Here is a 26,134-nt window from a genome sequence, read left to right as displayed (position 1 = left end):
CCACTGAGGGATGGTATACTTGTCCCCGATACAGCAGATCTTCCCTGATCGGCAGGACCATGGGTTCCTCTACTGCTAGGGAGAGTAACAGAGGATACCAAGGCCTTCTTGGCCAGTCTGGGGCGATAAGAATTGTTGTGGCCTGGTCTTTGATTACTTTCTGTAGTACCCTACCAATCATTTTCCCCATTCCCCAGTGAAGCAGGAATGCATCTAGACAAACAAATGAATTACTAGATCTGACAAATCAATCTTTTGATCCAGTATTGTTAGTTGGAATATTCTTAAAGGACCACTATCACGAAAAAAGTAGGCAGGTAAAATGTGACAGATGACAGGTTTTGGGCCAGTCCATCTTTTTAAGGGGGATTCTCAGGGCTTTCTTTGTTTTCAACAGCATTTCCTGAACAACAGTTGCAAAATCTAACTGACATAATAGTGTGCAAGTGATTAGGGAGGCCGGCTGGTATCTTGCTATTTTGGCAGTTAAACTGCTGTTCAGGAAATGCTGTTGAAAACAAAGCAAACCCTTGAAATACCCTATGAGGAGATGGATTGTCCCAAAACCTGTCGGTTCTGTCAGATTTTAAATGCCTACTTTTTTTCACGATAGTGGTCCTTTAAAGAGACACTGAAGCGAAAAAAAATATATGATATAGTGAATTGGTTGTGTACTATGAATAATTACTAGAAGATTAGCAGCAAAGAAAATATTCTCATATTTTTATTTTCAAGTATATAGTGTTTTTTCTAACATTGCATCATTCTCTAATATGCACAGATTACACAACACTCAGCATTCAAAATAAGTCTTTCAGAGCAGTCTGTGAACTAACGAACTCTCCTCTGGCAGAGGAAAAGTAAATAGTTAACTAACAGTTGAGATAATAAAAGTCAGAAAACAGCCCTCTCCACGACTTTTGAAAGTCGTAGAGATAATGGCTTTTTTGTATAGAGCTAACAACTGGAGTTTCTTAACTCTTCCTGTACTGGAAACAATTAGACTGATGTATATGATCTTAACCTCCTTAGCGGTATGGACGCATTGTTACGTCCATTACCGCCGGAGGTCGCCGCTCAGGCCCCGCTGGGCCGATTTGAATAATTTTTTTTTTAAACACGCAGCAAGCACTTTTAATAAACTGCCAGGGAGGTTAATGTTTTATTTCTTAGCTGTACTACACATACAAATCATAATATCATAGTTTTTTTTCGCTTCAGTGTCTCTTTAAGTTTGCCTAAACCCAAGTCACTGCTGGAATACAGGCTGAAAACTTGCCTAGGAGAGACATAGCTTGTCTTACAGTGACAGTCTTTGCTCTTAGAAGTTCCCGAGTACAAGTGATGATCACTTGATCCACTTTTCTTTGTGGCAGATAGGAGGTCTGGTTCACTGTGTCCAGTGACACCCCAAGAAACTCTTTTCTCTGATCTGGTGTAAGGTCAGATTTCTTTAGATTCAAGATCCATCCCAGGTCCTTCAGAACTGTCAGAGCCATCTGAATATGCTCTTGGAGAGTATCCTTGGATTTTGCAGCTATCAGCAGATAGTCTAGGAAAGGTACTAGAATGATCTTCTGCATTCTCAAATGGGCTGCAACCTCTATCATGATCTTTGAAAAGATCCTGGGAGCGCTTGAAATCCCAAAGGGGAGTGCCTTGAACTGCATATGAAGGACCTGGGATCCGCTCTCAGATATTTCCAGTGAGCCGGCAGAATGGGTACATGATAATATGCGTCCATAAGATCTATGGACATCATGAAGTAATCCTTCCCCAGAAGTTGAATTGTGGAATTAATTCCATGCAAAACTTTTTGTATTGTACAAAACGGTTCAAAAACCAAAGATTTATAATCAGGCGAAAATCGCCGTTCGGCTTTGGAACTAGGAAGAGAGTGGAGTAAAAACCCCTTCCTCTCTCTTGATCTGGAACCTCTTCCACAACTCCCTTCTGGAAAAGATTCTCCACAGCTTTTTCCATAGCAGACTGCTTCACTGGGGACTGCAAAAAATGTGTTACTCTGAAATTTTTGGGAGGTTTTTTGGAAAATTGAATTCTGTACCCTTCCCTGATTGTCTGGCAAATATATTTGTTTATTGAAATTTTTTGCCAAGCCAGTAAAAATGCTTTCAACCTGCCCCCACCTGAATATATTCATTGTTCAGTATTGGGTTGTTTGGGGGTATTTGAGGATTGAAGAGGAAGCCTTTGGCTTTGAGGCCTTTTTTCACCTGCCAGTTTTTATTCGGTTCTTTATTTCTATAATTTTTTCTAGGGCCCCAAAATCTCTTTCTGGGAGCCTGTTTTTTCTCTAAAGGAGGAAAAGTCTTTTTCTTTTCAGTTGCCCTTTCTAGAGCTTGATCAAGGGCTGAACCGAACAACAGGTCTCCTTCAAATGGAAGGCCACAAAGTTTGACTTTAGTTGCCATATCACCTTCCCAATTTTTAAGCCATAAGTCTGCGAACAGAATTGATTAAAGGTAGACTCCTGGCAGAAATTCTGACAGCCGCACTAGAAGATTCCGCAAGGAACTTAGCGGCTAGTTTTAGGGTGGCAACCGATAAGGAAATGTATTCAAGTGGAGCACCATTTTTCAAACGAGCCTGCATCTCCTGCAGCCACAGAATTAAAGGGACTCCGAGCTCTGAATAAAAACGAAATTGGTACTCACCTGGGGCTTCCTGCAGCCCACTGTAGGTCGGGAGGTCCCACGGCGTCCATCCGGCTCTTCTCCCAGGGGCTGGTCAGAAATGGCTGCCCGGCGACACTTGGCCCGAGTGTCGGGCTCCTTCTTCCTCATACAGTACCGGCGTGACAGTACTGCGCATGCGCGGTTTAATCACGCATGCGCCGTACTGTCACGCCAGCTGACGTGGTGATGTCAGACGTGACGTCTGAGAAAGAAGGAGCCCGACACTCGGCCCAAGTGTCGCCGGGAGCTGCCAGGCAGCCATTTCTGACCAGGCCCTGGGAGAAGAGCCGGAGGGACGCCGTGGGACCTCCCGACCAACAGTGGGCTGCAGAAAGTCCCAGGTGAGTACCAATTTCATTTTTATTCAGAGCTTGGAGTCCCTTTAAACAACGAGCAGTGCAGGGGGCTGCTAAATTAGGAGATTACGAGGCAGAAATTGCCTCCCAGGCCTTTTTAAGTAGAGCCTCCATTTTCCTATCTGAAATATCCTTAAATAATCCCGTATCCTCAAAGGGAATAGGTAAGTCTTTGGATAATTTTGAAATGGCAGCATCAATTTTAGGACATTTAGACCATTTGATTACCTCCTCCTCATTAAAAGGATAACGCCTTTTAAATTATTTTGAAAGAAACAGCCTCTTATCGGGCTTTTTCCACTCACCAACAATCAAATCCTCCATTGTTTCGTGCACATGAAAAACCACCTGTTTCTGAACAAGCTGTTCTGAATACATATCATCCTCAATAGAAGCAGGTTTAGGCTTATCAATAGGAATATTCAAAGCCATACAAATGTACTCTAACAATTCACTAGACTGATCAGGTAGCAGTTTAAGTTTTCCTCTATTAGGGCTTCTGGGTGTCTCCTCTTCCTGAGCGGAAGATTCCCCAACATGCTCTAGGCTCGTACACATGTCTGACTGAAGCCAACGACGGGTCCATCGGCACCTCCCGCTGGGCGGGTTTTCAGTAGACAGTACAGCGTGTGTACAGTCTGTCGGCGGACTGATAAGGCTGTTTCTGAACGATCCGCCCGGCAAATCACATAGTAAAAACATTGCCCCATAAAACTGATAAAAAGACCTTACCTGGTCAGTATCAGGCTGTGTCATAGTGTCCCTGCCCAGAGAGGTAACCCCCCTTTGCGGATGGCAGAGGAACAATGAGTCCAGCACACTATGCGCCGCTGCTTCTATACAATTCAGATAGATGCTTGCGGCGCTCCCACTAGGCTTGAGGTCCACCTCCCCGCCGGCGGAAGTTCCGGGAGCCACCAGTGACTGCTTCCACCGGAGCCTCTAGTGCAGAGCGCCGCCCATCGCTCAACGCTATGTATATAGCCGGACGTGATTAAGTCTTCTGCCTTGTCCTCCACGCTGCGGACGGTCATGCAGAGTCCCAGCCTATGTACTCCCACAAGCAGGCAGAGACAGGGCTGGCCTTACCCTTGGACTCCCCGGGTGGTCCAGAGATTGTATCCTGGCTGTCCAAGGGACAGGAAAGCACTGAGGCTAGGTAGGAGGTTGTGGCTATTTAAATTGTATCGTGTGCTTCCTGTCCCCTTGGCAGGCGGGGATATCTCATCGTTCATCCGGAGTGCAGGCAAGCAGAAAGTGACAGTTTCTGCCCGGGTCAAACTGGGTCAGACTAAAGCATAACCTCCACTAATAGGTAATTACAGCCATAAAACACTTTCCTGTCAGTAAATGGCTTCTGAGAGCAGGAAAGAGATAAAAAGGGTAAATAATTTATAGATTTGAGCTCTGGCATATGTCAATGAAGGTGTCATTGAGCAGAGACAATGAACCAGTAAAAACTAGAATCAAATATACAATAAAACTGTGGGATATCTAAAAAAGTCATTTTTTGGGAACGGAGGATAAATACAATTGTTTTTCTCATCAGTTTATTTTCACCTCGAATGTCCTTTAAAGGGGGTTGCAACATCCCCCGAAAAATGAAAAAAAAAAATAGATAGTGCCCCAAAAATAAATGTAAACCCCTTTTTTTTCTAAAATAGGCCCCTGTATGTCTCCCAATTTTTTTTATTTTTACCTGGTTTATTATTATTATTGATTTATAAAGCACCAACATATTTTGTGGCGCTGTACAAAGTAAGAAACAAACATGGGGTATATAATACAGACAATGGTGTACACCAATATACAAGATACATAATTAGTGACAAAATACAAAAATGATACAAAATACAGAATTGGTAACGACAGTGATAAACGTAACATGATAAATAAAATGTATAATGATTTCCAAGACACAAAAGGGGGAGAGAGCCCTGCCCTTGTGAGCTTACAATCTAAAGGGAATTAGGGGAAACAAGAGGAGGGGTAGTATACAACAAATATATAGAGGCAGTGTGCATTAGGATACCTAGTAGTAGTGCTATTTGACCTAAGGTAGCACATATGCTTGTCGGAAAAAATTAGTTTTTACAGAGCGTTTAAAGGTAACAAAGGTTGGCGAGTGACGGATGTGTTGATGCAGGGCATTCCAGAGAAGGGGTGAAGCGCATGCGAAGTCTTGTAAATGTGAATGTGAGGAGGTGATTCTAGAGGAGGACAACAGAAGATCATGTGCAGATCTGAGATTGCGATTTGGTTTGTATCTGGAAATAAGTGAGGATATGTACTGGGGAGAGAGCTTGTGGTGAGCTTTGTAGATTAGGGTTAGGAGTTTGAACTGGATCCTCTGGTTAATTGGCAGCCAGTGAAGAGCTTGACAGAGAGGAAGATCGAGAAGAAAGATGAATGAGACGAGCAGTTGAGTTCAGTACCGACTGGAGCGGGGCCAGTCTGTTAGAAGGTAGTCCACAAAGTAGTATGTTGCAGTAGTCCAGAAGAGATATTATAAGAGCATGTATTAACAGTTTAGTTGTGTCTTGAGTGAGAAAAGGTTGGATGCAAGATATGTTTTTGAGTTGGAGATGGCAGGAGCTGGTTTTGGAGTGAACATGAGGAATAAAAGACAGAGATGAGTCAAATATTACCCCCAAGCACCGTGCTTTGGGAACTGAAGTTATGGGAGTGTTATTAACATTTACTGTAACTTCAGGCAGAGAGGTGCACAGAGACGGTGGAAAAATGATTAGTTCTGTTTTACTCATATTAAGTTTTAAGAAGCGAGAGGACATGAAGGAGGATATAGCAGACAAGCAGTCTGGAACATGTTTGAGGAGGGAGTTAAGGTCTGGGGCCGAGAGGTACAGTTGTGTATCGTCTGCATACAGGTGGTATTGAAACCCGAATTAGTTGATTAAGTCACCAAGACCGTGCATGTAGATGGAAAAGAGGAGGGGACCAAGGACAGAGCCTTGAGGAACCCCAACAGACAAAGCATGAGGAGAAGAGGTCTGAACTGAGTAGGAGACTGTGAGGGACCTTACAGAGAGGTAGGAAGATAACCATGTGAGAGCGAGGCCCTTTAAGTATTTGTAGGTGTAAGGTGTGGTCGACAGTAACAAATGCTGATGACAGGTCAAGAAGGATGAGTATGGAAAATTGGCCTTTGGATTTAGCTGTAAGAAGATCATTGGCCACTTTAATAAGGGCAGTTTCTGTGGAGTGGTTAGAGCGAAAGCCAGACTGGAACTGATCAAGTAGGGAGTTAGATAAATAGTGGCTTAATTCTGCATGTATATGGCGTTCAAGTAATTTGGATGCAAATGGGATAAGTGATACTAGGTGGTAGTTGCGAGTGTGGTAGGATCTAGAGATGGTTTTTTAAGTAGTGGTGTCACAACAGCCTTTTTGAGTGGGGACGGAAAGATGCCAGTGGAGAGGGACAGGTTAAATAGCGATGTTAGTGCCGGCATGAGAAACAAGGATAGCTGCGGAATGAAAAATGGTTTGCCTAACTGCAGGAATTGTGCAGTGCAATCAGGATTGTGGCAATGGTTTTATTTTTTATCTACTGTAACAAACTTATTTCAGCATGCAAATAGCAAGACGCTTCCTATTTCAGATAAGATAAGGACACTATGATCAGAAGGTAATCGATTAATGGGGGGGGGGGGGGGGGGGGTCACACAGTGATGTAATTTCTCCTAAATCTGACAGCGAACACTAAAAACAACAGGATAGGTAAGCTAAATAATACATTTCTTTTTGGATGATTTTTAAATTCAGTTAATATGGAGTTTCATCCCACTTTAAGAATGTACAAAATGGCTTCCATTGTGAAGCGGATACCTCTTATGGATCCAGTTACAGTCATTCATAGCTTGAATCAGCTCCAGAGTCTTCTGCTTTGTGGCACCGAGATGAAGGCATGTTGTCTGTCTGCAGCTGCAGATAAGCACATGCATGTAATTAGCACATTGTATTGGGAAGCACAGGCCCAGCACCAGACCAGAGCATTCATACCTAGTGATATATGTGACATATAAATAATAGCCAGATTATCTCACCCGCTATAGTCAGATGGGAAAATCCAGCCTGATGTAAGGCTAACATTGGATGTGGTGTTCAGAGAGCCTGGTGGGGAATGCAAAGCAGGAAGCCAGCCTGAAGAGCACAGGAGAAAGTAATCATTACCAGAGATAGGTTTATACTTTTTCTTCTCCTCCATGTGCAGTCCCCTCCCCCATGTACTACAACCTCGTCTTCCATGTGCAGTCCCCTCCCCCATGTACTACAACCTCGTCTTCCATGTGCAGTCCCCTCCCCCATGTACTACAACCTCGTCTTCCATGTGCAGTCCCCTCCCCCATGTACTACAACCTCGTCTTCCATGTGCAGTCCCCTCTCCCATGTACTACAACCTCGTCTTCCATGTGCAGTCCCCTCTCCCATGTACTACAACCTCGTCTTCCATGTGCAGTCCCCTCCCCCATGTACTACAACCTCGTCTTCCATGTGCAGTCCCCTCCCCCATGTACTACAACCTCGTCTTCCATGTGCAGTCCCCTCCCCCATGTACTACAACCTCCTCTTCCATGGGCAGTCCCCTCCCCCATGTACTACAACCTCCTCTTCCATGTGCAGTCCCCTCCCCCATGTACAGTCCCCTCCTCCATGTACTACAACCTCCTCTTCCATGTGCAGTCCCCTCCCCCATGTACTACAACCTCGTCTTCCATGTGCAGTTCCCTCCCCCATGTACTACAACCTCGTCTTCCATGTGCAGTCCCCTCCCCCATGTACTACAACCTTGTCTTCCATGTGCAGTCCCCTCCCCCATGTACAACAACCTCGTCTTCCATGTGCAGTCCCCTCCCCCATGTACTACAACCTCCTCTTCCATGTGCAGTCCCCTCCCCCATGTACTACAACCTCCTCTTCCATGTGCAGTCCCCTCCCCCATGTACTACAACCTCCTCTTCCATGTGCAGTCCCGTCCCCCATGTACTACAACCTCCTCTTCCATGTGCAGCCCCCCCCCCCCCCGTGTAAAGAAACTTCCACGTGCAGCTCCCCCCCCCCCCCCCCCCACACACACACACATACAGCAGCATTCTCTTCCATGTGCAGCCTCTCTCCCATGCACCAAAACATCCTCTTCCATGTGCAGCCCCCTCCCCATGTACCGAAACATCCTCTTCCATGTGCAGCCCCCTCCCCCATGTACCGAAACATCCTCTTCCATGTGCAGTCCCCTCCCCCATGTACTACAACCTTGTCTTCCATGTGCAGTCCCCTCCCCCATGTACTACAACCTCGTCTTCCATGTGCAGTCCCCTCCCCCAGGTACTACAACCTCGTCTTCCATGTGCAGTCCCCTCCCCCATGTACTACAACCTTGTCTTCCATGTGCAGTCCCCTCCCCCATGTACTACAACCTCGTCTTCCATGTGCAGTCCCCTCCCCCATGTACTACAACCTCGTCTTCCATGTGCAGTCCCCTCCCCCATGTACTACAACCTCGTCTTCCATGTGCAGTCCCCTCCCCCATGTACTACAACCTCCTCTTCCATGGGCAGTCCCCTCCCCCATGTACTACAACCTCGTCTTCCATGTGCAGTCCCTTCCTCCATGTACTACAACCTCCTCTTCCATGTGCAGTCCCCTCCCCCATGTACTACAACCTCATCTTCCATGTGCAGTCCCCTCCTCCATGTACTACAACCTCCTCTTCCATGTGCAGTCCCCTCCCCCACGTACTACAACCTCGTCTTCCACGTGCAGTCCCCTCCCCCATGTACTACAACCTCGTCTTCCACGTGCAGTCCCCTCCCCCATGTACTACAACCTCGTCTTCCATGTGCAGTCCCCTCCCCCATGTACTACAACCTCGTCTTCCACGTGCAGTCCCCTCCCCCATGTACTACAACCTCGTCTTCCACGTGCAGTCCCCTCTCCCATGTACTACAACCTCGTCTTCCATGTGCAGTCTCCTCCCCCATGTACTACAACCTCCTCTTCCATGTGCAGTCCCCTCCCCCATGTACTACAACCTCCTCTTCCATGTGCAGTCCCGTCCCCCATGTACTACAACCTCCTCTTCCATGTGCAGCCCCCCCCCCCCCCCCATGTAAAGAAACTTCCACGTGCAGCTCCCCCCCCCCCCCCCCACACACACATACAGCAGCATTCTCTTCCATGTGCAGCCTCTCTCCCATGCACCAAAACATCCTCTTCCATGTGCAGCCCCCTCCCCATGTACCGAAACATCCTCTTCCATGTGCAGCCCCCTCCCCCATGTACCGAAACATCCTCTTCCATGTGCAGTCCCCTCCCCCATGTACCAAAACATCCTCTTCCATGTGCAGCCCCCTCCCCATGTAAAGGAACTTCCACGTGCAGCTCCCCCCCCCCACACACACACAAACAGCAGCTATCTCTTCCATGTGCAGCCCCTCTCCCATGTACCGAAACATCCTCTTCCATGTGCAGCCCCTCTCCCATGTACCGAAACATCCTCTTCCATGTGCAGCCCCTCTCCCATGTACCGAAACATCCTCTTCCATGTGCAGCCCCCTCCCCCATGTACCGAAACATCCTCTTCCATGTGCAGCCCCTCCCCCATGTACCGAAACATCCTCTTCCATGTGCAGCCCCCTCCCCCATGTACCGAAACATCCTCTTCCATGTGCAGCCCCCTCCCCCATGTACGGAAACATCCTCTTCCATGTGCAGCCCCCTCCCCCATGTACCGAAACTTCCTCTTCCATGTGCAGCCCAATCCTGTGTCCTTGTGCAATTCCCTTTGTAAAGCAGCCCCCATCATACAGTACGTATCAGCAGCCTAAATTCCCCACCTGCAGAGCCATCAGCACACAGGCCTCATACGCAGCACCCCTGCTAGGCCACAGAATTCATGATCATAATAATCTTGATAACAATCTTAACATTTGTATAGCGTTTTTCTCCTTTCAGACTCAAAGCGCTCAAGAGCTGCAGCCACTAAGCTGCAAGGGGCCACCCTGCAGTGTTAGGAAGTCTTGCCCAAGGACTTCTTACTAAATAGGTACTGATCCTAGTCAGGATTCAAACCCTGGTCTCCCATGTCAAAGGAGGTGCCCTTAACCAGTACACTATCCAGCCACTATGGCCCACTGGCCCTGACTGATACTCAGAGATTGGAGCCAGGCTGCTGAAAAGCTAATCAACTCACCAAACAAGCTGGAAGGAAGACTATCAAGCTGACACAACCGGGGTGATCGCAGAAGAACCAGGCTCTGGTCGCTGTACAGATGAGCTGGCAGAGTGCTGCTTAGCCAGGCCCGTAATTCAGAACTAAACACATACAAGATAAGTACATAGACACAATTTATATGTGGGAGGAGTTCTGTAGGGTGCACTCGTTACTGGGGAAGTGGGGGGTTGTAATGGAGGCAGAGGGGGAAGTGAATGGCAAACACATTTGTATTGGGAGTCAAGTAGAGTGTCATGATGAGCTGGTGTGGATAAATGACCAGAGGGGGTAGGCTGGGGGTCAATGGGGATGCGGTGTGTTTGGGAAATTATAGGATGGAAGCCCATTAAATTTTCGCCATGGTTTGTAGTTACACCCCTGAAAAGCAGCTGCATTTTACTTTGATTAAAGGGAATCTGAAGTGAAAATAAACTTATGAGATAATGAATTGTATGTGTAGTACAGCTAAGCAATAGAACATTAGAACAATAGAACATTAGTAGCAAAGAAAAAATTATTATCTATGCAAAAGAGCTTATCTGAGCTGTTCCACCCAACTTTCCTGTTTTCTGAAGTACTTATACATCAAAGAAACAGTGAAAAACAGCTTCAGATAAGGTTTTACTGCAGGAAAGCTCAAGGTCATTAGCTCTGCTCTGTTTTATAGTTTAAAATGCAGAGTGTAGTTTGTAAACTGTAAATATGACAGAATAATGCAATGTTACAGAAAAAAAATCTATACAACTGAAAAAAAAATATATATGACACTCTTTTCTTTACTACTAATGTTGTATTAATCATCCGTACTACACATACACTTCATTATATCATACGCTTTTTTTCACTTCAGTGTCACTTTAAGATTTCATACATTATCTCCAGCATGAGCCGACATCTCACCTGTGTACAGAATAGTCCCCAGCAGTGGGTGTGCCGGTAAGAGACTGCTTGATGGCCATGTGAAGGAGTCGGATGTTGTAGTCATGGAAACTGATCTGGAAATTCATCAGCAGTACCAGGAGGAAGAAGACCATGTAACCTGTACAACTCTGCATAACAATAGCAATAATCAGAATTTGCATACAACTTGTGTACAGCAGCATTCCATTTGCTTTTCCTGTTGATTAAGAGATGTTCTGGCTGATTCCAATCACTAAATCTAATTACAATAGAACTCTGGACAGTTTTGTCTTGTTTTTTTGACAAAGAAGTTTTGTCAGGTTTTTAATGCTGTCTGTTTGTGCTGGGTGGAATTCCCTACTATCCCTATCCCTACAATAGCTATTACTGCCACAGAAGTGAAACTTAACTCCACTCCCTATGAAGCCACATCTCCTACCTACCTACCAACCTACCTGCTCCTCCTCCTCTTCCTCTTTCATTTTGCACGACAGATGTGTCTGTCAATCACTGCTTCAGCTGTTGCATAAGCATGTTCATAGCTTCACATATACTGTCTATCCATCTTAGCGTCTGCCATCTTCTTCTTCTTTTGCCCTCAATTTTTCCAAGCATCAAGGATTTCTCCAAGGAATTCAGTCTTCTCATTATGGGCTCGATTCACAAAGCGGTGCTAACTCAGTTAGAGACTTTAGGCGTGATAACCATTGCACCACGCTGGTGAAAAGCCAGTTTAGGCGTGATAAGTTTAGGTGTGATAAGTTTAGGTGTGATAAGTTTAGGCATGCTAAGTTTAGATAAGTGTAGATAGCGTGCAAAGTCCCGCACGCAAAGCAGCTCCATTAACCTGCTGGGCGGTCTGGACGAGCACAGCTCGTCCAGTACCGCCGGAGGCTGCCGCTCAGGCCCTGCTGGGCCGATTTGGCTGAAATAAAAAGCAGCACACGCAGCCGGCACTTTGCCAGCCGCGTGTGCTGCCTGATCGCCGCCGCTCTGCGGCGATTCGCCGCGAGCAGCGGCGAAAGAGGGCCCCCCTAGCCGCCTGAGCCCTGCGCAGCCGGAACAAAAAGTTCCGGCCAGCGCTAAGGGCTGGATCGGAGGCGGCTGACGTCACGACGTCGGCTGACGTCGATGACGTCACTCCGCTCGTCGCTATGGCGACGATATAAGCAAAACAAGGAAGGCCGCTCATTGCGGCCTTCCTTGTTTATTCTGGGCGCCGGAGGCGATCGGAAGATCGCCTCCGGAGCGCCCTCTAGTGGGCTTTCATGCAGCCAACTTTCAGTTGGCTGCATGAAATAGTTTTTTTTTTATTAAAAAAAAACCCTCCCGCAGCCTGCCTGGCGATCTTAATAGAACGCCAGGCAGGTTAAACTCTATGCAAAGTGCACCAGACTTTGCTAGCGCAAAACATTTGATCAGCTGTGCACTGCGGTGCTAACCCAGTTGGCGCTTAAACTTATCATGTCTAAACTTATCACACCTAAACTTATCATGCCTAAACTGAGTTTAGGCGTGATAAAGGGCTTTTCACCAGGGTGCTAACTGTTAGCACAGCTTTGTGAATCAGGCCCAATGTGACCAAAGTATTTGAGTTTTAATAGTAGTATTGTAACCCTCTAAAAGAGGGTCCAAAAGTTTTGCTAATGTATTTCTATGTGTGAGGTAACTTTAGCATCTAAGGCTAACTTTCGCCTTAGATGCTTGCCTGTGGAACCAAAACGGCGCATGGGAGAGGAGTGGAGGTGCTGTAATGGTCACATAGACTGTTGCTAAGAGACCAAAGCACACAGAGCAGTGGAACTTTCCAGTAGCCCCGCACGGCCTTAACCTCCTTAGCGGTAACCCCGTGCTACACACAGGGTAGCCGCCACGGAGGATCACATGGCCCCAGGACTTTTAAAAAAACAAACTGGTGCAATATGCTTTAGCTAGCGGTTCGCTAGCTAAGCATATGCACAAAGTTGCTCCGGTCCCCCGCAATCGCCCGCAATTACTTCCGGGATTCGTACCCCCCAGCGTTCCCACGCCGGCTCAGCCGCCCAATCAGCTCCAGGCTTCACGGTGACGGCGATCGGGATGCGGCTGACTTCATGACGTCATCTCCAATCGTCGTCATAGCAACGCCGGAAGCCGATCGGGAAACTGCGCTCTTCGTGGGATCGTGGCGAGGTACGTGTAGTCGACAGCAATCGGCGGGCATGGGGGGGGGGGGGGGACTGGAGCAAAATGCTAGCTAAAGCGTTTAAAAAAAAAAATTGGGGGGCAAAAAACCTCCTGGCGGATGCAGCCTCAGAAACTGCGTACCTCCAAGGGGGTTAAAGAAGCTACAGCGCAGGCGCGGAGGGGCAGAGCTAGAAGGGTGTAGCCAGAGGGAACTGGCCAGAACCAGCTGGAGCGCACCAGAGAGCGGAGGAGAGCGAGACTTGGAAAAGCAGGCCAGGAGGAGATCAGCCGTAGCACTCACCCCAGAGACTAAGAGGGGACCCGGCGGCCACGCAGAGACTACAGTGGAGCAAGTAAGGCAGAGGCAACCCGGCCAGACAGTGACCGGAGACCAGAGGCAGCGTGCAGTCCATCCGAGCTAGTCTGGACAGAAAGGACCCCGGCAGCCAGATGAGTATTAGGCCTTAGAGCCAACTTCAAGTACAGTGTGTGTTTAGTTAGTAGCCAGTGTTCAGCGGAGGCTTGCTGAGATAGAAATATAGCAACTGAGAACATGAAGAGGCCAAGACTGATCAAAGTGCTGTTACTAGAGACTGTTTGAGTGCAAAAGCTTTAAGGATATAGAGACCTTGTGTTGATGATACAGTTGTCGATGCAAGATATAGTTGCCCAACTAAAGTGAAGAAATCTTCTGCCGCTCATATAAAGTGTATTGAGAGTAAAGGCCTTGCTGTCACTAAGAGACATTAACAGCCTGTTAGGCTTGGTGGTGTATTCTCCACAGTCAGCATGCAACGCATGAGCTGGCGTGGAGGAGGTACACACACTAGCACCAGGAAACAGGCTATCCCTAGTATAGTGGAGGGGAGGACTGACTCCAATAGGAGATTGTGGCGCACAGAGCTGGTGCAGATCTGACAGCCACAAACAATGCTTTCGATATAACGTCTCAGCGCAAAGTAGCGCTGAGCGCACAAATCAGAACTGAGGAGATCAGGACAGGTAGACAGAATGAACGCTTGCTAGCTAGCGGCTACTTAGCGACAGCAAGCGTCCAAAACCAGACAGACTGGAATGAGGCAGCCAATGCGTTGCGGCGATGGCGTGCCTCACAAAGACAGGACAGGATAGTCAGAAAATAGCAGGATCGAGATAGATGAACGTAACACAGATAAATATACAATAAGTATGTTTTCCTAGCGTATTACAATTACAGCTATCAAAGAAACTATCTGTAACGTCTGACCAACATATGCATATATCGGCAATGAACCGATATATGACATAAGCAGGAACGCTGACTAGGACTGGAGTAATACAGGGAACAGAACTCAGAAGGATTCGCTATCTCTTCGCAGAGATGAACGCAATCCACAAACGGTAACAGAACAGGATTCAGAAGGATTCGTTATCTCTTCGCAGAGATGAACGCAATCCACAAACAGTAACAGAACAGGATTCAGAAGGATTCGTTATCTCTTCGCAGAGATGAACGCAATCCACAAACGGTAACAGGACAGGATTCAGAAGGATTCGTTATCTCTTCGCAGAGATGAACGCAATCCACAAACAGAACCAGAAGCAGGGTAACTACCTCAGCACGGGTGGTCACGGTACGCGCAACCTACCAAAACGTGCTGGAAAGCTGACTAACTGCACACAGGATATAAACAGTTCGTGTACGTATACATCAGCGACACTGATGTATTAACGTAACACAAATACAAGGAAAATAATAAACGTGCTGGTATGCATATATATTGGCAATGAACCAATATATGATGCAAAGACCAGCAAAGTATCTTTATAACAAGAAACACGATCGGGGGCTAAAGCGACAGCAAGACTGGCTTACACTGAAGCTATGAAAACCCAAGGAAACCCTGCAGGAAGCAGATCTTTATACTGAGGTCATCCAATGGGAGCAGACATGCAGATTCCCACACAGGTGAATGATAATCAGTCACAAGCTGACAGCAGGGAAAGACAGACAAACCTATGCAGCTTGCATGGAAAGACATCAGAACTGCCTGAGCTGCAGCACTACTTCCAGCAATAGCTGCTGCAGCAGCGATCATTACAGTACCCCCGCCTTTAAAAGCGGATTCCAGACGCTTTTCAAAACTGAAATTTCCAACAAAACAGTCTGACTGATAATTCATGATGACCGGGACAGCCCGGCAAGACCGAATTCCAGAATCAGTCCCCACAAGACTGGACCCATCAGAACCAGAACCTACAGAACCATGCCCATCAGTACTACAAGCCCCAGTGTGACACCCATCAGAACCATGATTTCCAGAAGAAAGCCCTCCGAAACTCCCTGAGCGATACCCACCGCCTTCCAGGAACAGTTCAGAAACGCCAAAGCCTTTGCAATGCCCACCGGTACTGTCTTTACCAAGACAAAACCCACTGTTGAACCAGTCCAAGGCACCAGGACAAGTTTTCTCAGAGACCTCCCAGAACACCTTGAAGCTCCAAAGAGATCCCCATAGGTCAGAATGCCCCTTAGGCTCACATGGAGAACTATCAAAAACCCCTATGGAACCTAGGGCATTTCCCGAGTCAGGGCCACAAGGACAAACATCAATATCAGGGCTTTCAGGGACCAGAACCATCTCTGGGCATGCAGGCAGACTGGCAACATCAGAACATGTTCCCACTAAGGAAGCATCAGAGCACGCTAACACCTTAAACACACTTGGGCATTCTGGCACACAAAGAACATCTGGGCACACTGGCACAAGAGAAACCTCTGGGCATGTCAAGGAACTGTGAGCCTCAGGGTCAGCCAAGACAGGACCAAAACCAGGACTGGCCAAAAAAAAATCATCATGACTAGACTTCGCAACTACTGGATTTTTACACGAGAATGCAGCATCAGACTTAGATGTCGCTGATTCCAGCAAAGTCAGTAACAAATCAGATTCAGGGGCACTAACAAGACAGGACAAATCTTCTGATGTATGCACTGAACCAGATAGGGACTCCACAACTACCTCTGGACTGGACAGAGACTCATCTAATACACTGGATTGGAGCTCATGAGGCGCTGCAGAACAAGTCAGCATTGCAGCAGCCCCCACTGGACTAGGCAAAACTGAGGAATTCCCTGGACAGGAAGGGGACTCTGGAACCTCTGCCACAGCGGCCAGAGAACCAGAATCTTTCAGGATACAGGGCTGGGTTTCAGGAACACACATCAGACCGGACTGAAATTCTGAGATTTCTATTATTTTGACCAGAGAATCAGAATTATCCATGTTACAGGGCAAGACTTCTGAAACATTCAGAGGACAGGGCTGGAGTTCCTCGGCTGTTACAACACTGGAGAGGGACTCAACAACATTGGTTAAATCAGACTGTGTACAGGACAAGGTATCTGACACACTTGCTGACGAGGACAATATTTCAATGGCTTCTGCTTTGCTGGGCAGAAATTCATCAAGTTTTATTAGAGCAGACTGTAATTCCAAAACAGCTGCTAGACAAGTGAATATTACTGCAACACCAACTGAGGTAAGCAGTGCTTCAGCCTCCTCTGCTAGAGGGTTTAAAGTATCCAAAGTACTGGGTGAAGCATAAGACTCTGCGACCACAGCTTCACTGGACAGGATCACTGAACAGTCCATATTGCAGGGCAAAACCATGGAAGCACCTGCTGGACAGCATAATGATTCTGTGACCTGAGTTTCATTGGAGAGATCTACTGCACAATTCATGGTACAGGGCAAATTTATTGGAAAATTTTCTGAACAAGGTAATAATTCTGCGATTTCAGGTTCACATAGCAGATGCTCTGAGCTATTCACGAAACTAGAGCGAGGTGTAGAAACAGGAAGATCAAGACACAATGTTTGCGCATCTGAATCACCATTCATTTGTAAAATTGGAAAATTCAGATGCTGGGGTTCTGAGTTTACTAGACAGGATTGCTGGGACTCGGAAACTGATGTAGTGCATCTATTGGCATCTGCTGGATCAGACAGGAGTTGAACTTTATTAACACAGGTAATTTCTGCAGAAGTGTTTGCAGAGACAGGCAAGATTTTTCTGGTGTCTGTTTCACTAAACAAAGAGTCATGAGTACTGGCTAGGCTGGACTCGGAAGTCAGCAGGACCTCTGGATTCTCTGCTGAGAAATTTGCGCAGGGCAAGGTTAAGAATGTATCAGTGGCTTCTGTTTTACTGGGAAGTAACACTGAGTTATCCATGGTACAGGGTGGAATTGCAGGAACTTCAATTTCACACAAAAAGAGCTCCGAATCACCTGCTGAATCAGCCAAAGGTGCTGAAGCAGGCGGGTCAGAATGCCAAATTTGCGAATTCGGAGTCACATAAAAATCATCCAAAATCAGTTCCCACACATCAATCAAGGGAGCCACACAGTCATACCTACACACACCAGCCTCTATTAGGTTATAGGCTGACTTAATGCATGCGTTCAATACCATTTCACTTTTTGCACTGTAAAATTGACAAAATGAACTTGAATCATTCTTCCATTCACAGACCAGGGCTTCCATCTCTCCCCTCTCGAATGGAGGATCCCATGCATACTTAACAGCGAAACATTTAGGCTGATCACAGTCTGCAGATATGATTGTGGCAGGCACATGTATAGGGTTAATTAGCAGGTGATTGGCAGATTCCTTATTCTTAAGAATCTCCAATACCTGTAGCAAGTGTTGAACTGTAGTGTATGCAAACTTCCCTTGGTTCACAAATAAGTTGATTTGTTCAATACTCTGTAATATCTCATCATAATCATACTCAGATAATTCTTTTAAACAAAAATCTTTATTTTCCCTAGCCAGGGAGGAAAGTTCATTAGTAGTTTCATAAGTCCATTTAACTCCCCTGAAAGACAATTGCATTTCATTATCTGTTAATGGCAGAATCTCATTATAGGTCTCAGTCGCTAAGGATAACGATTCTGCAGATTGGACACGTTTCTTAGAACGTTTGCGTTTTGCCTTTGACCTTGCGGTTTTTGGTGATTTATTCAAAGCTGCAGGAAAATTATCAGTAACACTTTCTGCTTGCTGCTCATTCTTGCAAGCAATTGAAGGAGCAGCTGATTGGCCTGCTGCCAGGAGTTCATTAAGAGGAAAAGGCAATGGATCTATGCACAACCAGTTATGGATCACAAACGCTAGAAATTCCAGCGGTCTATCTTTCAAATCGGAATGATTGAGAACATCAAATGCCCACTGGAATAATTCCCCTTTAAACAAAATATAACTTAGTTGGAGTGCCCAGGTTGAAACAGGAGTCGCTTGGAGATCAGGATTGGTCAGGAACCTGGCACATTCAGAGAAAAACTCATTTTCTGTTTCAGAGCTAAGTTCTTCAAATTTCTTAAAGGAACAGGAACCATAATTAACAGTGTCATACTTTCTGGGAATCCCCCCACAATGGGGATTGGTAATAAGGTTTTCATAATGTAAGGCTTGGTGGTGTATTCTCCACAGTCAGCATGCAACGCATGAGCTGGCGTGGAGGAGGTACACACACTAGCACCAGGAAACAGGCTATCCCTAGTATAGTGGAGGGGAGGACTGACTCCAATAGGAGATTGTGGCGCACAGAGCTGGTGCAGATCTGACAGCCACAAACAATGCTTTCGATATAACGTCTCAGCGCAAAGTAGCGCTGAGCGCACAAATCAGAACTGAGGAGATCAGGACAGGTAGACAGAATGAACGCTTGCTAGCTAGCGGCTACTTAGCGACAGCAAGCGTCCAAAACCAGACAGACTGGAATGAGGCAGCCAATGCGTTGCGGCGATGGCGTGCCTCACAAAGACAGGACAGGATAGTCAGAAAATAGCAGGATCGAGATAGATGAACGTAACACAGATAAATATACAATAAGTATGTTTTCCTAGCGTATTACAATTACAGCTATCAAAGAAACTATCTGTAACGTCTGACCAACATATGCATATATCGGCAATGAACCGATATATGACATAAGCAGGAACGCTGACTAGGACTGGAGTAATACAGGGAACAGAACTCAGAAGGATTCGCTATCTCCTCGCAGAGATGAACGCAATCCACAAACGGTAACAGAACAGGATTCAGAAGGATTCGTTATCTCTTCGCAGAGATGAACGCAATCCACAAACAGTAACAGAACAGGATTCAGAAGGATTCGTTATCTCTTCGCAGAGATGAACGCAATCCACAAACGGTAACAGGACAGGATTCAGAAGGATTCGTTATCTCTTCGCAGAGATGAACGCAATCCACAAACAGAACCAGAAGCAGGGTAACTACCTCAGCACGGGTGGTCACGGTACGCGCAACCTACCAAAACGTGCTGGAAAGCTGACTAACTGCACACAGGATATAAACAGTTCGTGTACGTATACATCAGCGACACTGATGTATTAACGTAACACAAATACAAGGAAAATAATAAACGTGCTGGTATGCATATATATTGGCAATGAACCAATATATGATGCAAAGACCAGCAAAGTATCTTTATAACAAGAAACACGATCGGGGGCTAAAGCGACAGCAAGACTGGCTTACACTGAAGCTATGAAAACCCAAGGAAACCCTGCAGGAAGCAGATCTTTATACTGAGGTCATCCAATGGGAGCAGACATGCAGATTCCCACACAGGTGAATGATAATCAGTCACAAGCTGACAGCAGGGAAAGACAGACAAACCTATGCAGCTTGCATGGAAAGACATCAGAACTGCCTGAGCTGCAGCACTACTTCCAGCAATAGCTGCTGCAGCAGCGATCATTACACAGCCTCCATAAGTACCCCGCAGATCTGATACAGCCCCTGCTTGCATTAAGTGCTGTTATAGAGACATTGTTCCTGTCAAGTCCGTTTCAAGTCAAGAGTTACAGTTCATGTGTTCCTCTGTGCTATGTTCTGAAGTGTTACTGAGAATTTGATACGAGAAGTGAACCAAAGTGTGATTTAAGCATATTACCTAAGTACATGGTCCTAAAGAAACCGGAAACTAATAAGGCCGTGAGAGTAAAGAGAACCTGTCAGTATTGAAGAAGATAAGTGAAAGAGGAGGAGTTGCATGGCGTCTTGTGATATTAAAAGTGTGCTACGGTAAGGAGTGAACTGACCTTTGACCAAGATACAGAGTCCGCTTACTTGGAGTACAAGTTTTGCAACAACTCTAAATTAGAGCTTATTCAGCCTAAAAGTCAAAGTGTACTAAAAGAGAGGTATATTGTGGGAGAGTGATTTGGGTGGCATAGCTGGGTGGGTTTGTGGTAGATTATCAAGGGTAAAGAGTCTAAGAGATCTTTGAGCAAGGTGAACATCCTTATTGCAGTTTTAGATCAACCAACGAACTGTGCAACTATACAGTACCATCTGATATAGATGTGATATACTTGGACTTTGCAAAGGCCTTCAACACTGTTCCCCACAAAAGTCTGGTGCAAAAGTTGAGGATGCAAGGACTGGGGAAGAGTCTGTGTGCATGGATAGGGAACTGGCTAATGGACAGAAAACAAAGAGTTGTGGTTAATGGATCTTACTCAAAATGGGAGACTGTTAGCAGTGGGTTCCCACAAGGGTCTGTACTGGGTCCAGTGCTCTTCAATTTATTTATTAATGACCTAGTAGATGCAGTAGTGAGCAATGTTGCTATTTTTGCAGATGATACAAAATTGTGCAGAATCTTCAACTCTCAGGAAGATAGTGTCATATTGCAACAGGATCTGGATAGGATGGCTATATGGGCACATAAATGGCAGATGAAATTCAATGTTGAAAAATGTAAAGTCATGCATTTTGGTCGTACCAATGGTCTAGCACCATACAAAATAAATTGGATACAGTTGGGGACATCAAACTTGGAGAAGGACTTAGGAGTACTCATCGACAACAAGTTAAATAATCGTACTCAATACCAAGCCGCTGCAGCTAAAGCTAACAAAATTTTGGGATGCATTAACCACTTCCCGACCGCCTAACGCACAGAGGCGGCCGGGAAGTGGAGCCCTGAAGGACCGGCTCACCCACAGAGGCGGCGGTCCTTCTAAGGGCATGGGCGGAGCGATCGCGTCATCCGTGACGCGATCCTCCGCCCGGGATCGTTACTCGGGCATTTTGTCTCCGCTCGCCGGCCACTTAGCAGAGCCGGCGAGCGGAGGAATCCGCATAATTGCCCAATCAGAGTGTATAAGGCACTTTGTTAGGTAAACAAAGTGCCTTATACGTGCTTCCTTCTCGCCTCGTGGTCTCATTGTTCCAGAGACCACCAGCGAGGAGGAAGCACTTGTAAGTCTCAGCACACAGCTTGATTTTGCCCACAGCCTCCCTGATCACCCACCCCAGGCCTCATACCCCCCCTGATCACCCCAGCAGATCCCTGCCCAGCACCCTTGCACCCCTGCAAACCCCCCCCCCCCCCCACCTGCCACTAACTAGCGACGCTGCCCTTTAGTTTAGGTCCCTAACTGCCTCCTAATCACCCCTGATCCCCCCCCCTACCTTTAGATCACCCCCAGACCCCATCCCAGACTACCCCCCTGTATACTGTATACATCTGTATACAGCTACCTTATCCCCTGATCCCCCTCTGATCCCCCTCTGATCACCTGTCTATCACCTGTCCATCACCCCTTAGCACCCCCACCCATCAGAGCAGACCCTAACTGCCCCGCGGGGGTAACCGATCACCTGCCCAGGCCCTCGATTGCCCTCATACCCCCCTTCTGATTACATCCCCTGCTCTTTGTTTACATCTGTCCTCCCCAGCGATCACTAACTGATCTGCGATCAGTAACCCCCTGTGTCTGCCTCTCATCAGATCAGGACTCAGTCTGCCCCGTGCAGGCTCCTGATCAACCCCCCACCCCCTCAAATCGCCCTCAGACCCCCCCCCTAATCACCGTCCAAGTGCATTGTATTTGACTGTGCTGCGCTTGTATTCGATTGTGCTGCGCTTGTATTCGATTGTGCTGTAATTGTATTTGATTGTCCCGTGATCGGCTTCGATTGCCCCGTGATTGTTTGATTGCCTGAGACCCCACTTCCCACCACACCCAACCCCACCCTCCCCCCCACCACACCCAACCCCACCCTCCCCCCCCACCACCTTCCGAGTGCATCAGATTTGCTTGTGCTGTGATTGGAGTCGATTGTGCTGTAATTGTATTTGATTGTCCCGTGATCGACTTCGATTGCCCCGTGATTGTTTGATTGCCTGAGACCCCACTTCCCGCCACACCCAATCCCACCCTCCCCCCATCACCTTCCGAGTGCATCAGATTTGCTTGTGCTGTGATTGGAGTCGATTGTGCTGTAATTGTATTTTATTGTACCGTGATCGACTTCGATTGCCCAGTGATTGTTTGATTGCCTGAGACCCCACTTCCCACCACACCCAACCCCCCCCTCCCCCCCCACCACACCCAACCCCCCCTCCCCCCCCCACCACACCCAACCCCACCCTCCCCACCACCTTCCGAGTGCATCAGATTTGCTTGTGCTGTGATTGGAGTCGATTGTGCTGTAATTGTATTTGATTGTCCCGTGATCGACTTCGATTGCCCCGTGATTGTTTGATTGCCTGAGACCCCACTTCCCGCCACACCCAATCCCACCCTCCCCCCATCACCTTCCGAGTGCATCAGATTTGCTTGTGCTGTGATTGGAGTCGATTGTGCTGTAATTGTATTTGATTGTCCCGTGATCGACTTCGATTGCCCCGTGATTGTTTGATTGCCTGAGACCCCACTTCCCACCACACCCAACCCCCCCTCCCCCCCCCACCACACCCAACCCCACCCTCCCCCCCCACCACCTTCCGAGTGCATCAGATTTGCTTGTGCTGTGATTGGAGTCGATTGTGCTGTAATTGTATTTGATTGTCCCGTGATCGACTTCGATTGCCCCGTGATTGTTTGATTGCCTGAGACCCCACTTCCCGCCACACCCAATCCCACCCTCCCCCCATCACCTTCCGAGTGCATCAGATTTGCTTGTGCTGTGATTGGAGTCGATTGTGCTGTAATTGTATTTGATTGTCCCGTGATCGACTTCGATTGCCCCGTGATTGTTTGATTGCCTGAGACCCCACTTCCCGCCACACCCAATCCCACCCTCCCCCCATCACCTTCCGAGTGCATCAGATTTGATTGTGCTGTGATTGGATTCGATTGTGCTGTAATTGTATTTGATTGTCCCGTGATTGTTTGATTGCCTCTGAGACCCCACTTCCCACCAACCCCAATACCTCTCAAATACTCCCTTTTTGCTAGGTAGGTGCTCTTTTTTTCTGGGTAGTCTCGGAGGAAAACCCCATAAATTTAGTAATCCACAATGGCAAGAAGGGGGCTTTCCGATGATGAGGTATACAGGTACATGGACCAGTCGGATGAGTTCTTTTGGGAAGAATCATCCGTCGAATCTTCCGGGTCCGAATTTGAACCTGTAGAAAGCAGTGGTTCCTTGACCGAAAGTGATGACGAGGCTATGGTCCCGGCTAGAGCCAGGCGTACCAGACCCCAAGTCGTTAGACCGCAGGTGGCGCAGGATCCGCCTCAAGGGCAGCAGGGTGGTGCTAGCGCTGATGATAGTTTTCTTGGTGAGGCAGGCACCAGCAGCGCAGCATCTCCTGGACTTAGTGCCAGTGCTTCCGTAGACCCTGGCGAAGTGGTGAGCGTCAGCATGGAAGTTGAAACTGGTACGGTGGCAAGTGCAGTAGTACCCCCATCGCAGCCACCAATAAGAAGACGGGCCCGTAGTACCCATAGACTCCCAGAGGTGCTGGCACAACCAGATTGGCAATCCCCTGATTCCGCCGCACCCGTAGTGCCCCCTTTCACCGCCCAGTCTGGAGTCCAGGTGGCGACAGCTCATCTAGGAACGGCCCTAAACTTTTTGCAGCTGTTCATCACCCAGGTTCTCCTGGACTTAATTGTGGTTGAGACCAACCGTAAAGCCACACAATTCATCACCGAGCACCCGGAGAGCATGTATGCCCAGCCTTTCGGGTGGAAACCAGTCCAAGTTTCCGACATTAAAATCTTTTTGGCCCTTATCCTTCACTTGGGACTAATGAAACAGAATGTACTGCGGTCGTATTGGTCTACGAACCCAGTAAATCATGTTCCCTTGTACCCTGCTGCCATGTCCAGGACACGATTTGAGTCCATCCTGCGCTTCCTGCACTTCAACGACGACAAAACCTGTTTTGAAAAGGGCCACCCTGCTTATGACCGGCTCCACAAAATTCGGCCCCTCATAGACCACCTGTCATCAACATTTGCAGATGCTTATATCCCTGAACAGAACATCTGCGTAGACGAGTCCCTCTTACGCTTTACCGGGCGCCTTGGCATCAAACAGTACATCCCAAGCAAGCGCGCCCGGTATGGGGTGAAACTGTATAAGCTCTGTGAAAGGGCCACAGGCTATACATGTCGTTTTAGGGTCTATGAGGGAAAAGACTCAAAATTGGAGCCGGTCGGGTGCCCTGACTACCTGGGGAGCAGTGGAAAGGTTGTGTGGGACTTGGTGTCACCCTTGTTCCAGAAGGGGTACCATCTTTTTGTGGACAATTATTACACAAGTGTGGCCCTCTTTCAGCACTTAAAGTTAGAAGGAATCCGATGCTGTGGCACTGCGCGGCCTAGTCGCCAGGGCTTCCCCCAACGGCTCGTTACCACCAGACTTCAACGGGGGCAGAGGGCCGCCTTGCGTACTGAAGACCTGCTCGCGGTGAAATGGAGGGACAAGAGGGTGGTTTACTTTCTGTCCACCATTCACACAGACACGACAGTCCAAATTCAACGGGCAACTAAGGTCATTGAAAAGCCCCTTGTCGTCCACGAATATAATGTCAACATGGGAGGGGTGGACTTCAATGACCAGAGGTTAGCGCCCTATTTAATTTCCCGGAAAACAAGACGCTGGTATAAGAAAGTGTCTTTTTATCTGATTCAATTGGCAGTTTACAACAGCTTTGTTCTCCACAGTAAGGCTGGGAGAACTGGATCTTTCCTTCAATTTCAGGAACAGATCGTTCTGGACATCCTGTATCCAGGAGGTGCCAGGCCCCCCCCCCAGATGCAACTAGCCGACTGCATGGAAGGCATTACGCCTATCAGCTTCCGTGTGCCCCAGGTCAACGCATCCGAAGAAAACGTTGCCGTGTCTGCAGCAGGGCTGGAACAAGGACTGACACCGTTTATTATTGTCCCCGCTGTCCTGACCAGCCTGGCCTATGTGTAGGGCCGTGTTTTGAGAGGTACCACGAGCAGGTACACTAATAGAACCTAGGGAACTCCAGACACAGGAGTAGGCACACACTCAGTGGTCTTTCGCACATTGTCGCAGGGAGAGGAGAGGTAAGCTTGAAAACCAAACGGGTAAGCATAAAAGTGGCAAGAAGGATCGGTTTCCATGCTTGATATTGCTGATCTGTCCTGGGTGGCGATATAAGACGGCATGTTTGAATTTCCCTTAAGTGTGGACACCCCCGGTTTATATGTGATTTGGGCCTATGATGATGCTTTAATGCCACACAGAGTCATCTCTATTGGCAGGCATATTGCTGTATCCTACAGGCATAATGCTGTATACTAAAGTTCTGAGGCCCAGTCACATAAGTTGGTGGCTCACCCTGAGTGCAGGGTGGCACGGGGTATCTCTCTCCTGAGGTTATCACTGCCATTGATGTGGAGGAAGATCTGCCATTGATGTGGAGCAAGGTATGTTTGCCGTTCATTTTTCCTTTCAGCCCAGAGTGCATTACCCGTATACCCAATATAAGGA

At 47.4% G+C, this 26,134-nt stretch overlaps 1 protein-coding gene across 1 annotated transcript in view; it reads right to left on the bottom strand.

The window, feature by feature from the left end:
• Positions 1–26,134, bottom strand: part of LOC137540937 (polycystin-1-like) — a 228,347-nt gene that overhangs the window by 26,477 nt on the left and 175,736 nt on the right. The window contains exons 44-47 of the mRNA XM_068262113.1: positions 11,187–11,335; positions 10,266–10,387; positions 7,120–7,216; positions 6,902–6,997 (exon numbers count right to left, since the gene is read on the bottom strand). Coding sequence (XP_068118214.1) covers positions 6,902–6,997; positions 7,120–7,216; positions 10,266–10,387; positions 11,187–11,335 — 464 coding nt within the window. The remainder of the gene's footprint in view (positions 1–6,901; positions 6,998–7,119; positions 7,217–10,265; positions 10,388–11,186; positions 11,336–26,134) is intronic.

This window comes from Hyperolius riggenbachi, chromosome 12, assembly GCF_040937935.1.
Source record: "Hyperolius riggenbachi isolate aHypRig1 chromosome 12, aHypRig1.pri, whole genome shotgun sequence".
Classification (NCBI taxonomy): Eukaryota; Metazoa; Chordata; class Amphibia; order Anura; family Hyperoliidae; genus Hyperolius; species Hyperolius riggenbachi.
Note: the sequence above shows the minus strand (reverse complement) of the source record. Positions and strands in the feature narration are given on the sequence as shown.